This window comes from Babylonia areolata, chromosome 31, assembly GCF_041734735.1.
Source record: "Babylonia areolata isolate BAREFJ2019XMU chromosome 31, ASM4173473v1, whole genome shotgun sequence".
NCBI lineage: Eukaryota > Metazoa > Mollusca > Gastropoda > Neogastropoda > Buccinidae > Babylonia > Babylonia areolata.
In genome coordinates, this window is record NC_134906.1 from 4052330 (window position 1) to 4067329 (window position 15000).

At 41.5% G+C, this 15000-nt stretch overlaps 2 protein-coding genes across 4 annotated transcripts in view; both read left to right on the forward strand.

Moving 5' to 3' along the window:
* The window catches only part of LOC143275755 (uncharacterized), a 2906-nt gene extending 2708 nt beyond the window's left edge, over positions 1-198 (forward strand). The window contains exon 3 of the mRNA XM_076580032.1: positions 1-198. This exon is cut by the window's left edge and continues 517 nt beyond it. Within this exon, the coding sequence (XP_076436147.1) occupies positions 1-198 (198 nt within the window).
* A 3877-nt stretch (positions 199-4075) lies between these two features.
* LOC143276257 (uncharacterized) overlaps positions 4076-15000 on the forward strand; it is a 75514-nt gene continuing 64589 nt past the window's right edge. For 2 of the 3 annotated variants that reach the window (XM_076580737.1, XM_076580740.1), the window contains exons 1-3: positions 4076-4206; positions 9639-9755; positions 13625-13732. In XM_076580737.1, coding sequence (XP_076436852.1) covers positions 4086-4206; positions 9639-9755; positions 13625-13732 — 346 coding nt within the window. In that variant the 5' untranslated portion in view covers positions 4076-4085. Of the gene's footprint in view, positions 4207-6531; positions 6780-9638; positions 9756-13624; positions 13733-15000 lie in introns of those variants that run through there. The other variant, XM_076580738.1, reaches the window with a different exon arrangement.

A 15000-nucleotide genomic window follows, 5' to 3' on the forward strand; every position in this document is an offset into this window, starting at 1 on the left:
GACTCCAAACACCTCCCCTCTGTCAGCCGCCTCAGCCACATAACTAGAAAGTCCCACCCCATGCAATACGACATCCCATCCAACAGGACACAGTACCGGCAGATGACATTCTTCCCAAGAACCATGAACAACTTGCCCACTGAAGCCGCCACTGCGCCATCCCTGGCAGCCTTCCAGGCCAGGGTGGCAAACCTCTGACCAGCTCCAAACAGCAGCCATCTCTCCCCCCCCCCCCCAACCCCAACCTACCTCCCGACCCCGACCCCCAAACCCCCTAAACCTGTTAAAATCAGAACTAACTAAAACAGCCCACTCGGAACCCGCCCGGAAAAGAAATTGCGAAGCAGATTCATCGACAAGCCGATGTTGGCTACCTATCCAGAAGAAGAAGAAGAAGACAGGAGAGATCGATGGGATGAGAGATCGAGAAAGATCAGTGTCAGGCACGCTCAGACTCACACATATACAAACACGCTTGCACTGCATGCACGAGCGCGCGCGCGCGCGCGCACACACACACACACACACACACACACACACATTTATATCAGTGAATGGCCAGTCTGGGTTCTCTGTGTGCCTGCACGTGTAAAAAAGTAGAAACGGGGCGGATCAAACGCTGACAGAAGTGAAGAAAAAGGTGAGCACTGGCGTGGATTCCCCCTCCCCTCCCCCTCTACACCTCTCCCTGACAACTGTACGTACCCCTCCCTGGCTGCTTGCTCCACCCCACCCCTTCCACAACCATCCTCTTCCACCCCCCAACTTCACGTTAATGCCGTGTGTGTATTGTAGCACAGTGAACGAAAATTCACCAGTCACACAACTGGCCAGGCCACTCCAGTCCCACTGCTGCTGTTCCAGTCACACGCTTGTCCATCGCTGTGAGCAAGTTTGTGGTAAGTGATAGGAGTCTGAGACCGGCTGTTGTCTGCCCGCTGCTTTAGTGGCAGTAGTGGTGGTGTAGAGACTGGCCTATTAGATACAGTTACAGATACAGAAGTTGGGACTATAATAAGCCTCACAGCTTTTCCACGTCCCTTCTTGAAATGTGTATATTGGGGTTTGCATTTGCATGCTAATTTGCCTATCAATTAATTGTAAAAATCATTTCTGAGCTAATGACCTAGAGTCGTTATCCAGAAGATTTTTTAGGTGGGTTATATTGTTAGCTGATTTTGTTACATTTCATAGTGCATTCCATCCTTTAACAGCTCTGACTGATGCTGAAGGATGATTTGCGAACATTTGTCCCACAAAACTGTGTATAAAAATTAGTATTTGAACTTCTGGTTATATCAGATTTGTTAGCTGTGAAAAAAGTGTTAGGGTCAATGTCATCAATTTTATGATCTTGAAAACTTATATCTCCCCTATAGCGTCTGTATTTCAACGAGTGTAAATACAGTTGTATCAACCGATTTTGGCAATCTAATTCCTTCAGAAGTTCTGGCACCATTCTTGTTGCTATCTTTTGAACCCGTTCCACTGCCAAAGATTGCCTTTTTAATCCGGGATACCAAATTATATTTCCATATTCTAGTATCGAGCGTACAACTTGATAGTCTTATAAAGGTAAGTAAATATATCTTTATCCATAAAAGTAAACGTTCTCCTTAATACCTAATATCTTCTGCGTTCGTGGACTGCAACTCCCACGTTCACTCGTTAATATACGCGAGTGGGCTTTTACGTGTATGACCGTTTTTAACCCGCCATGTACGCAGCCATCAGTACTCCGCTTTCGGGGGTGTGCATGCTGGGTATGTTCTTTCCATAACCCACCGAACGCTGACATGGGTTACAGGATCTTTAACGTGCGTATTTGATCTTCTGCTTGCGTATACACACGAAGGGAGTTCAGGCACTGGCAGGTCTGCACATATGTTGACCTGTGAGATCGTAAAAATCTCCACCCTTTACCCACCAGGCGCCGTCACCGTGATTCGAACCCCGGACCTTCAGATTGAAAACCCAATATCTTATTTGCTTTATTTATAGCTGACTGAATGTGGGCATCAAAAGACAAATTTTGATCAAATATTACACCCAGGTCTTTCCTCAACACTCCGAAATACCATGAGTGGTGTCGTCTATTTTCATAACATAGCATGTTTTGGATTCAGTATTTTTTCCTAAGTGTAGAACTTTACATTTGGATACGTCAAAATACAAATTCCACTTATTTGACCAATTTAGTAATTTGTTTACATCTTGCAGTTTCATGGAATTTTCAGTTTTATCATAACTTTTAATATCATCAGCAAAAACCTTACAACAGCTACTTACGCATTCTGGTAAATCATTTATTAATATAGTGAACAAAATTGGCCCCAGAATACTACCCTGGGGAATCCCACTTTGAACATGTGAAACTGATGAATAACTTACCAACTCGATCGCACCTTCTGTAGTCTCCCAGACAGGAATGCTGTGATCCATTTTGAAATATTACCTGTAATGCCATATGCTTTTAACTTTGACAATAAACTGACATGTGGTACAGAGTCAAAAGCATTTTTTTTTAAATCAAAATATCTGTGGGTTCTTTGTCACCAAATGGAGGAGTGCTCCTGGTTTCGATTTCTCGCAAGGACCTGGATTCTCACCCCCCCCCCCCCCCCCATCCCCCCACCCCCACACCCGCTACCCTCTCCACCCCACCCCTTGCCCACCCCTCTTCCTAGGGTGATGATGATTTGGTTGCTGCAGTCTTTCGGATGAGACGGTAAACCAAGGACACATACGTAGCATGTACTTTGCGCCGCTCGTAAATGAACCCACGGCAACAAGACTGTCCATGTTGAAAAAAAAAGAAAAAGAAAAAAAAAAAGCAGAACTCACTCCCAGTGAAAACATACACATAACCAGGAAAAGGTGCACTGCACCAGCTATAGCGACACACTGTTAATTGGAGGCGGCAGTCCAAATTTCACTCCGAAAATTCTGCTTTGACCAACAAAACATTATTTTCCATTCAGTATTATGCAATGTATCCTCACATTAGAAACAGAGTGCTAACTTTCATAAATCTGATTGAATGGAAATGCTTGAAAATGTTGTATGGCCGTTTCCAAAGCACGCAAAAGACACGTGCTTAGTGTGACGTTCAAATGACCTGACCTAATTGACGATGTAAATCATAAAATGAAAATTGTCGAATGTCACATGTGGCTGTAAATGCAGGTCCTATTAATTTATCTGGTGAAATATTTCGTTTTGACCTTCTTCACACACGAACTTCAAAAGTCTATTGTGATTTAAGTATTTATATATGTTTAACATGAGCAAACTGACCTTGGAGAGGCCGTAGTGGCAGAAACGGTTAGATGTTGGAGTTCTGATCCAATGTTCACCAATGATCAGGGCTCGCGGCGTAGTTTCGGCATGGTGTTGTTCTTGAGGAAAGGTAACTTTACTCCGATTTTCTTCACACCATCCAGGCGAGAATAATTATGGTCATAACTGACCAGTTGTGGAACTTGAGGTCAAAGCGGCTGAAGGAGAGGATTGGGCCCCGCCTTCCTATGCCGAACCCAAGACACAGATTACATTAATTCACTGTCCAGATGGCCGCGAAAGGCCAGGGAACATTTCGCCTTTTAACTCTCTCCATACGAACGGCGAAAGAGACGTTAACATCGTTTCACCCCAATTACCATCAAAATATTGCAAGCGGAAGGCTCTTACTGAAGAGGTGAATGTTGACAAAACACCGCAATTCTGACGACGGAAGCTAAAGGTTGGGTCATTCAGACACCCACTGGACATCCGAGGGGTCTGTGTAGAGGAGAAGAGAGGACTGGCCGTACTGAGTTAATCTAAATTGACCTTAACCATTAACAAACTCCTTTACTGAAAGGGTTCCAGAGATGGAATAAAGCGGGTGCGGTTGGGGGGTGGGTGGCGGAGGGGGCGGGGGGGGGGGGTAGGAAGTCTTCCTGATTTTTTACACTTAAATGTACTTTCAGTGCATGTTACGGCTAAAGAAAATGAGATGACTGATTCAGTTTTTACTATGCACGTTTTTTTTTTTCTGACTGAACGCAGATAGTGGGAGTGAGGAGAGGGCGAGGGACGACAGGATGTTGCTGGGCAGGCCTGGATGGATGTACTGGTGTTGGTACCTTCTGCTCTGCGTCGGTACGGCGTCTGCTTTCTACGACTATTCATTCTATCCGGACCCAGACGCCCATGGACTTGAAGGTGAGCCGAGTGGTTTGTGTGTGTGTGTGTGTGTGTGTGTGTGTGTGTGTGTGTGTGTGTGTGTGTGTGTGTGTGTGTGTGTGTGTGCGTGCGTGCGTGCGTGCGTGTACGTTAGGCGAGATATACCCTTTGGAATGATTTATATTACCTGTGGCGTTTCACAGACCTCAGTGAATTTCGATCAGTTCATATCACACCTCAGAGCAAATTTCTCTCGGAACTGATCAATCAGTAGTCGCCAACCACCACCACCACCACAACCGTGACCGCCACCACCACCTGCAGTAGTAGTAGTCGAAGTGGTAGTAGTAGTTGTACTGAGCAGTGGTGGTGGTGGTAGTAGTAGTAGTAGTATTATAGTAGAAGCTGTAGTAGTTGTATACAGTTCGACTGGAATGTCGGTTTTCAATACTTGTAGGCCCCTTCGTTTTCTTGTTTGAGCGCACTGTTTATAAACTTTCCATATCATATAGCGGTTTCTTTAAACTGTTGAATATAAAAAATGTAGATAAAAATCAGCGTATTTTCATCGGCAGTATCCACATTTCTTCCCTTTTACTTCAGTTTCCGTTTATTAGACGGAAAAACTTGTAAATTGGTTAATAACACTGTAATGTATACTATACATTTCTTCCCCTCCAGTCTTTCACTGGCCTCTTTTACTGACGTCTGGCAGGGGAAGAAATGTAAAGTATCATAATTATTACAATGCTGTTTAACTGAACTTGGCAAATTTACGATTTTTTTCCGGCTTCTAAGGAACGAAACTGAACTGAACGGTCATGCTGATGTATCTTGGGATCAGTTCTTCTCTGCACCTCAGTACATTTCCACAAGAAATACTGATGGAAACTGAAAAAAAAGTACAACGTTCAAATACTAACAGTAACCGAGTTACGAATGTATGGAGTCAGTTTATTAACTGCCACTGCATTTAAAACGCGGCACCATCAACTAACTCATTCAAGAATCCACTGGACAATTCTTCAAAATCCTATTTTTTAGAGAGTTTGATGAATAAATAAAATGTAAATGAAGCGTCGAACTTTGGCAAAAGTCTGTAACAGAATGTCATAAGATCAAAGAAGGGACTATTTATAAAGCTTCAAAGCTTGCTTTTGTCCGTAGCCTAGTACTACAACTACTACTACTACTACTAGAAAGAACAGAGGGGAAAAATGTGGATATTGCCTTTAAATCATTGTCGAGAATGATTTTGAACGTCATTGCGACGTGACGTTTGGTTAGCGAGCCTGATGACTGCCATATATCTCTCCCCCATTCCATCCATTATTTACCGTCTTCACTGACAACTGTGTGGATTACAAGAAAACTGAATGAAACAAATCATTTTTTAAAAGGCTAAGAAAGCCAATGAGAAATACACTGCAAACAACTGCAAGACTAAGTCCAAAGTAGGCCTACTTCTCGACTATGATATATATGTCCAAGAAAAAAAAAAGAATGCGGTACAGGCATTAGTCCACTACAAAAATATCAGTGATGCCGCCGTGGCGGGTGGTTTTGTTACGTCTGATAATTGAAAGGCTGAGACCTTAACAGTGAGTTCCGAGTTTGCTACTGTCTTCAGCCGGTTCACTGACCACTGATGAACATATTCCAACTTAGTACCAGTACTGACAGAATGCACTATGTCAAATTGATGGTGTGTCGATCAGTGTCCGAGTCTGAGATAGCCGGTGGTTTAATTTGAATCGGTCTTCTCGATTATTTCTTTCTTGCTGTAATTTCAAAGCGCCGTGAGCCTCAGTGAGGGAACAGCGCTATGAAAGAGCACATCATAATTATTGTACACGTACAACTGACTGACTGTGACACGCACAATCAGTCAAGGCCATAATTGACTGACAAAAATAACGGTACCCACTGACGGCCGCCGGAGACACTGAGACACTGGCACAGTCACCGTGCAGATACACAACCGCACACACACACACACACACACGGCAACCGAAACACGGGTTTATCAAATTGACTCAACGGCTTTGTCATAAAAACGTAAACAAGTTGTTGAATGACTCATGCGGCTGTTATGCAAGTCCCCTATCCGGGAAAGAGTTCGTGTTTTGTCCCCCTTCCAGTACGACCCAGACACGCTCAAATCATCCGCGCTTGTCCCCATCGCTGCGTTCACGTTTCTCTTTGGAGCTTGCAATGAATGGCATCGGAATCAAACCGTTGTGCCACGACCTGTAACCACCATCCCCACCCCTCTACTTCCATATTCTCAAAACGTCCATTTTTAAATGGCTCGAAGAAAAGAGAAAGTACAACAGCAGTCGCCGAACGCATCATCAGAGAGCTGCACCCACTGAGATACATTTACAACTAGATATATATGTCTGTGGCTGCACCCCTCCACTGTTTTTCCCCATGCCTTTCAATACTAACTTGTGTATTGAATTATGGCATATGTACGAACTGTGGCGTGATCATAGGATACAACCGCTGATTCGGAGCAGAAGTTTCACATTATATCATGACAGGGTGCGATGCGGGCTGAATGGTTAAGGCGAGTGCCCGGAGTTCGATTCCCGACGTCTGCGCACCAGGTGAGTGAAGGGTGAAGATTTTTCCCGATCTTTCAACAAATATGCAGACTCGGTGCAAACCTTTGCGTGTATACGCTTGCAGAAGATCACAATGCGCGCTTTGAAGATCGTGTACGTCATCAATGTCAGCGTTTGGTTGTGGCCACGGGCATATGAATAGATCTAAATCCGTGCATGGTATGGTAGCATGCAAATACCCAGCTATCACCGAACACCACTACTTCAGCAGCAAAGCGATGGTTAACGTCTTTTTTTTTTCAGATTTCCCAGTCTTTCTTTTCTTTTTTAAAATTTTATAATAAACTATATGTAACGGAAGAAGTTTGGGGGGGGGGGGGGTAGAAGAAAAAAGAAAACAAGATCAACATCGGTACACGCTCATGTTAATTGATAACTACTACTACTTCGTGGGCTGCAACTCCCACGTTCACTGTACAGGAGTGGGCTTTTACGTGTATGACCGATTTTACCTCGGCGTGCAGGCAATCATACTACACATTTCGGGGTTGTGCATGCTGGGTATGATTTTTGTTTCCATAACCCAACTAACGGTGACATGGATTACAGGATCTTTAACGCGCGTATTTGATCTTCTGCGTGTGTATACAAACGAAGGGGGTTCAGGCCCATGCAGGTCTGCACATATGTTGAGCTGGGAGATCGATAATCTCCACACTTTACCCAGCAGGCGCCGTTACCGATCTGAATTGATAACATTTAGTCAGGTTTATGACTGACTGTTGTGCAGATATTCTTTCAAATTTTTGCATGTAAATTTTTGTCATTATGATTAAGAGCAGTAGTATTAGCAGTATTTATCTATTTTTATTTCTGGTATATATATCTTGTTTGTGTGCTGTACATGATGCACAGATGGTGACTGTTTCTTTGTGGTTGATTCTTTTTCTTGATGATAGTTGCTTCGTCTCTTCTGTACCATGTAATTTGAGGAGCGCTGTGAGTGATTTAATTTTCTTGAGTATTGATTCTTTCTTATATCTAATTTGTCTAGCGTTATGAGTCTCTTTGTGAGAGAACAGCACTTTAGAAGAGCATCTCATTATTATATCATTATTAGTGGAATCATTATTATTCTATTAATCTTTGTTCTGCAAAGTCTTTCAGCTTTTTCATCGCCAAGTTTCTTTGTGAAAGACACCCCCCAGCACCAAATATTGTAAAAACAATGCTGTCACTGGAGTTCCGTTCATGTCAAAACAACACAATGGACTTGCACTGAAAACTCGGTCAGGGTCAAAGGTTATTCATTGTTCTTCTGCGTTCATGGGCTGCAACTCCCACGTTCACTCATATGCACACGAGTGGGCTTTTACGTGTATGACCGTTTTTACCCCGCCATGTAGGCAGCCATACTCCGTTTTCGGGAGTGTGCATGCTGGGTATGTTGTTTCCATAACCCACCAAACGCTGACATGGATTACAGGATCTTTAACGTGCGTATTTGATCTTCTGCTTGCATATACACTTGAAGGGGGTTCAGGCACTAGCAGGTCTGCACATATGTTGACCTGGGAGATCGTAAAAATCTCCACCCTTTACCCACCAGGCGCCATCACTGTGATTCGAACCCAGGACCCTCAGATTGACAGTCCAACGCTTTAACCACTCGGCTGTTGCGCCCGTCATTCATTGTTCTATTGGTGGGAAATTGGCTGCAGCTGTGGAGCTTTTGTTACGGTGTGAAAAATGGTCTCCTCGATATCAACAAAAGTTGCCGATGACAGTGCACTGTCTGGTCAACTGGTGGTGAAACAGTTGTAAACAATTTTGCGAATTTCCACTGAAAGACAGCTTCCTCAAGCTGGAGTCCAGGAATTGTTGCTGGCTTCAGTGAATTCTACAAGGTTCTGAGCCGAGTACCCCAAGAAAACTTGATCTTATCATACCTATCTATACATGCATATAGAAGGATGGGTGGATAGATGGCTAGCTAGCTAAGAAGCTAGACAGATAGACAGATGAGTTAATTAAAAAAAATTATAGAAGTAACTCAATGTTATGCATTTTATGTCATGGATAAAACTGTTTTTGCTAGGTGCTAGCTGTGATGGTTGATTGGTAGATTTTTCTTTCACTCACACACACACACACACACACACACACACACACACACACACATACGCACAATCATGCACGCCCGACGTGATTGGTAGAATTTTCTTTCACACACGCACACACATGCACCACACTCACACATGCACCACATTCACGCATGCACACACACACACACACACACACACACACACACACACACACACACACACACACACACACACACCCCTCAACCCCTCCCCCACCTCCATCCCCCCCACACCCAAATACATATATATATATATATATATATATATATATATATAGTTGCTATATTTTGATTTTGATATGTATTATATATATAATTTTTATTTTTTATTTTGGTTTGTACAACTACAAGTACTTCAATATCATGCATTCCATCTTTGATGAAACACTGTTATGCATGTGTGAGTGTATGTCTGAATGTGCGTCTTCATGTTTTACATTTGTTTTGCTTATTTATCATCACTGTTGTCTTATTCATTTATTTATTTATTATTATTTTTTAAAAAATAATAATTATTATTACTATCTTTTTTATATTATAATTATTTATTTATTTATTTATTTATGTAAGCTTAGCTATTATTCATTCACCTTTCTTTTTTTTCTCAAGGCCTGACTAGGCGTGTTGGGTTACGCTGCTGGTCAGGCATCTGCTTGGCAGATGTGGTGTAGCGTATATGGATTTGTCCGAACGCAGTGACGCCTCCTTGAGCTACTGAAACTGAAACTGAAACTGATGAAACACTGCTTTTTTGCCAGGTGGTAGCTGCGATGAAGGACAGGTCGCCTGTGACGATGGAACATGCATTCCCCAACAGTGGCAGTGTGATGGGCGTCAGGACTGCGCACAGGCTGAAGATGAAATGGCTTGTCATGGTGAGTTAACTCCCTTCATGCTGCTCTTGTCTGTTCCTGCAGTGCAGTATGTTTTGTGATTTGACTTCACAGGAATTGATAAGTGTCTGAGAGGTAAAAAAAAAATCACTACCAAATACAGTTTAAATAAGAAACATGCAGGATATATATATATATATATGTGTGTGTGTGTGTGTGTGTGTGTGTGTGTGTGTGTGTGTGTTTTGTGTGTATTTCTTTTTTTTTACCAAACTGTCTTCCTGAAGTAGACAGGAAAGAAAAGTGATTACCTTATTACCTTGACATTATTGTAAAGTTCAATATAAATTTTTTCCCTGAATGTTAAATGTCTTTCAATCTGTTTATATATATATATATAAAACATATTCAGGGAAAATTATATTTAAAAATTTTATATAACACATTCAGGGAAAATTATATACATATCTCTCTCTCTATATATATATCTCTCTCTCCACACACACACACACACACACACACACACACACACACACACACACACACTGGCAGTGTGATGGGCGTCAAGACCGAATATATATATATATATATATATATATATACATATGTATACATATATCTATACATGTATAAGCATAGTCTATGACCAAGCTACTGGGTGGCAGTGAAAATTCAGATTTGTTTTTTTTTGTTTAACAAAATAGGTGTTGGTTTTCAGCTTTGTTTTTTGTTTTTTTTTTTTTTTATTGAATATTGATTTTAAATATATATATATATATATATATATATATATATATATATATATAATGTGTGTGTGTGTATAAAAACAAATATATATATATATGTATGTATATATATATATATATGTATGTATGTATATGTATGTGTGTGTGTGAAATTGCTTCCCTCATGTGTAGTATATGGCACTGTATTGAGAACCGTTTCATGACAGGTTGACGTGTCGTCTCCTTTTGGGTGTTCTTTTGGATTGTCAGCATTGCAGGTGGTGACCTGTCATATAAATGATGGTGACCTAGTCATAGGGTGAACTGCAAAGTTCTGAAAAACAAAAACAGTTTATACACACTAGATAAGTGTATTGATATGTAATCACCTAAATATGACAATGTCCAGTGTTTATTTCTGTTTTCTGTAGCATTCTAAACAAATGCTGAAGAAAACGGTTTTTCACCAATGTAACTTTTCATTCTGGACCATGTGCAGCGTTTGATTTTTTTTTAAGTACAGTGTTTTACTTTTTGGGTTAAACAGTAATGAGTAATACAGGTAGTGGTAGCAGAAATCAATTTTCCAAGCTGCATTATCTTTTTGGGAGTTTCATTGGCGTAACATTGTGCGTTTTAATGTTCAATGATTGTGACGAAATTTGATCTAAGAAATGTGAACATCAGATGTGACTAGAAGCAGCATTCGCTACCCTACATTGCGGAGTATTGGAGACCTTTGTTTTGGAGCAATGTCCAAAAATTAACTAAAATGATGCAATATTGTTATAACTGGCCATTGTATGTGACTAGCATTTGCCACCCTTCACTGCAGAGTATTGGAGACCTTTGTTTTGGAGCAGTGTCCAAAAAATAACTAGAATGACGCAATGTTGTTATAACTGGCCATTGTATGTGACTAGCATTCGTCACCCTTCACTGCAGAGTATTGGAGACCTTTGTTTTGGAGCAATGTCCAAAAATTAACTAAAATGATGCAATATTGTTATAACTGGCCATTGTATGTGACTAGCATTTGCCACCCTTCACTGCAGAGAATTGGAGACCTTTGTTTTGGAGCAATGTCCCAAAATAACGAAAATGACGCAATATTGTTATAACTGGCCATTGTATGTGACTAGCATTCGTCACCCTTCACTGCAGAGTATTGGAGACCTTTGTTTTGGAGCAGTGTCCAAAAAATAACTAGAATGACGCAATGTTGTTATAACTGGCCATTGTATGTGACTAGCATTCGTCACCCTTCACTGCAGAGTATTGGAGACCTTTGTTTTGGAGCAATGTCCAAAAATTAACTAAAATGATGCAATATTGTTATAACTGGCCATTGTATGTGACTAGCATTTGCCACCCTTCACTGCAGAGAATTGGAGACCTTTGTTTTGGAGCAATGTCCCAAAATAACGAAAATGACGCAATATTGTTATAACTGGCCATTGTATGTGACTAGCATTCGTCACCCTTCACTGCAGAGTATTGGAGACCTTTGTTTTGGAGCAGTGTCCAAAAAATAACTAGAATGACGCAATGTTGTTATAACTGGCCATTGTATGTGACTAGCATTTGCCACCCTTCACTGCAGAGAATTGGAGACCTTTGTTTTGGAGCAATGTCCCAAAATAACGAAAATGACGCAATATTGTTATAACTGGCCATTGTATGTGACTTTTGTGAGGACTTGACTGTTGTTGGTGTTTAATCTTTTTTTTTTTTTCATACCACAATTGGAAAAAAAAAATCAACAGAGGATTGTCTCCTTTTCAAGGTATTGACTGCAAGTGCCTTGGTGTATGTATGAACACACACATTCACTTAAACTTTGTTGTTGTTGTTTTTGTTTTTTTAGTGATAAACGTTGTACAGCTAATGAATAGAAACTTCCTCTTACCTTCATTATATTCTGACCCCCCCCCCCCCCCCCCCCAATGTGTCAGTGAGAAACTGGTTGCAGCTGTCAAGCTTTGTTACAGTATGAAAAACAAACCTTATAACATGACCCCTGTGGTGGTGAAAGAGTTAACTGAAACTGATGGTGTTTATTTTTTTCCAGTGAGCTGTTGGAGCGTTGAGTTCTCCTTGAAACTAACTGATGGTGTTTTTTTTTTCCAGTGAGCTGTTCAAGTAACGAGTTCTTGAAACAAACTGATGGTGTGTTTTCCAGTGAGCTGTTCCAGCAATTAGTTCTCCTTGAAACAAACTGATGGTGTGTTTTCCAGTGTGTTTTCCAGTGAGCTGTTTGAGCGATTAGTTCTCCTTGAAACTAACTGATGGTGTTTATTTTCCAGTGAGCTGTTTGAGTGATTAGTTCTCCTTGAAACAAACTGATGGTTGTTTTTTTTCCAGTGAGCTGTTCCAGCAATTAGTTCTCCTTGAAACAAACTAATGGTGTGTTTTCCAGTGAGCTGTTCCAGCGATGAGTTCTCCTTGAGACAAACTGATGGTGTTTATTTTCCAGTGAGCTGTTCCAGTGATGAGCTCTCCTTGAAACTGTTTATTTTCCAGTGAGTTGTTCGAGCGATGAGTTCTCCTTGAAGCAAACTAATGGTGTTTTTTTTTTTCCAGTGAGCTGTTCCAGCGATGAGTTCTCCTTGAAACAAACTAATGGTGTTGTTTTTTTTCCAGTGAGCTGTTCCAGCGATGAGTTCTCCTTGAAACAAACTAATGGTGTTTTTTTTTTCCAGTGAGCTGTTCCAGCGATGAGTTCTCCTTGAAACAAACTAATGGTGTGTTTTCCAGTGAGCTGTTCCAGCGATTCTTCTTCTCTTCTGCGTTCACTCGTATGCACATGAGCGGGCTTTTACGTGTATGACCATTTTTACCCCGCCATGTAGGCAGCCATACTCCGTTTTCGGGGGTGCGCATGCTGGGTATGTTGTTTCCATAACCCACCGAATGATGACATGGATTACAGGATCTTTTACATGCGTATTTGATCTTCTGCATGCGTATACACACGAAGGGGGTTCAGGCACTAGCTGGTCTGCACATATGTTGACCTGGGAGATTGTAAAAATCTCCACCCTTTACCCACCAGGCGCCGTCACCGTGATTCGAACCCGGAACCCTCAGATTGACAGTCCAATGCTTTAACCACTCGGCTATTGCGCCCGTCTGTTCCAGCGATGAGTTCTCCTTGAAACAAACTGATGGTGTGTTTTTTTCCAGTGAGCTGTTCCAGTGATGAGTTCTCCTGTGATTTGGGAGAGTGCGTCAGTGAAGAGTTTCGCTGTGATGGGGACGTGGACTGCGTGGATGCCTCAGATGAAGTGGGCTGTAAGCATGAAAGAGTTGTGCTTCTGTACTTAAGATTTCTGTGACAGAAACGCATCCACATGTGCATACGCATGTGCGTGTGTGTGAACGAGGTTCTGACCTTTGAGAACATATTGTGTGTGTGTGTGCGTGTGTGCGTGAGTGTGTGTCAGATTTCTCCAACACCTGTTTCTGTTTTTCTTTTCTGTGGTGTTAGTGTGGTGTGGTCTGGTATATATGGTTCCATATGATACTATGTTCATATCTGTCGAACTCGGCTGTGTGCTGGGGGAGTGTTGTGCGATTAAAAAAAAAAAGTGTTGTTTTGTCTTATGTTGTATAATGTTATACATAGGTATATATGATTCATATTTGAAAGATAATCTGGCCATTGTCTTCAGCACTTTAAAGCATGCAGAAAAGCTCAGTTCTTTGAGTTTCAAACGCCTAATATACATAAGTTTATTTAAAAAAACCAAAAAAAACCCCAACTGTTTGAAAGGAAATGGACGGATAATGTATTTTGTTGAAAAAAAAAAGAAAAAAAAGCATGTATGTACACGTGTGTATTCACACATACCTATAGCTGTGGGTATGTGCTGATACCATCTTATCAATTAATGAGTCTGTCTTGTTTTATCTTATTTTCAAAAAGATCCATTTGCACAGATGAAATGAAATAGTTCAGAGCTAGAAGTAAGTGAAGCTTGTGACACGAATTTGGATTTAGTGTTTCATAGCAATAGGTTTGCTTTGTTTAATGTGATAACTGGGGTACAGTCTTGACATCATTGCTTCTCATGGTGATTGTTTATTGACTTGTGTATATGAAGAACAGTAATTTGTGCTGGTAGCGGTGACAGAAATTATGATAGTAGTAGTTTAAGTTATGGTGATGGCAGTATTACAAGAACTTGTTGAAGGCAGCATGAAATTAGTGCACACTCACACTAACTCTCACACACTTTTCTCTCTCACACACATATGCATTAACGCATGCATGCACTGACACGCTCACAGTATACGTGCACATGCACATGCATACTCTTACACTCACACACAGATGCACACCATGCTAGCATTCACACATTCGTATGCACACATGCTTGTACACACACACACACACACATACACACACGCATGCACGCGCACACGCACGCACGCATACTGCAGGCACAGGCACATGCACATGCACACACGTGCTCACCCTCACACTCTCTCTGCCGCCCCCCTATCTCTCTCACACACACAACACTCACACTCGCACTCACTCACACACTCACACTCAC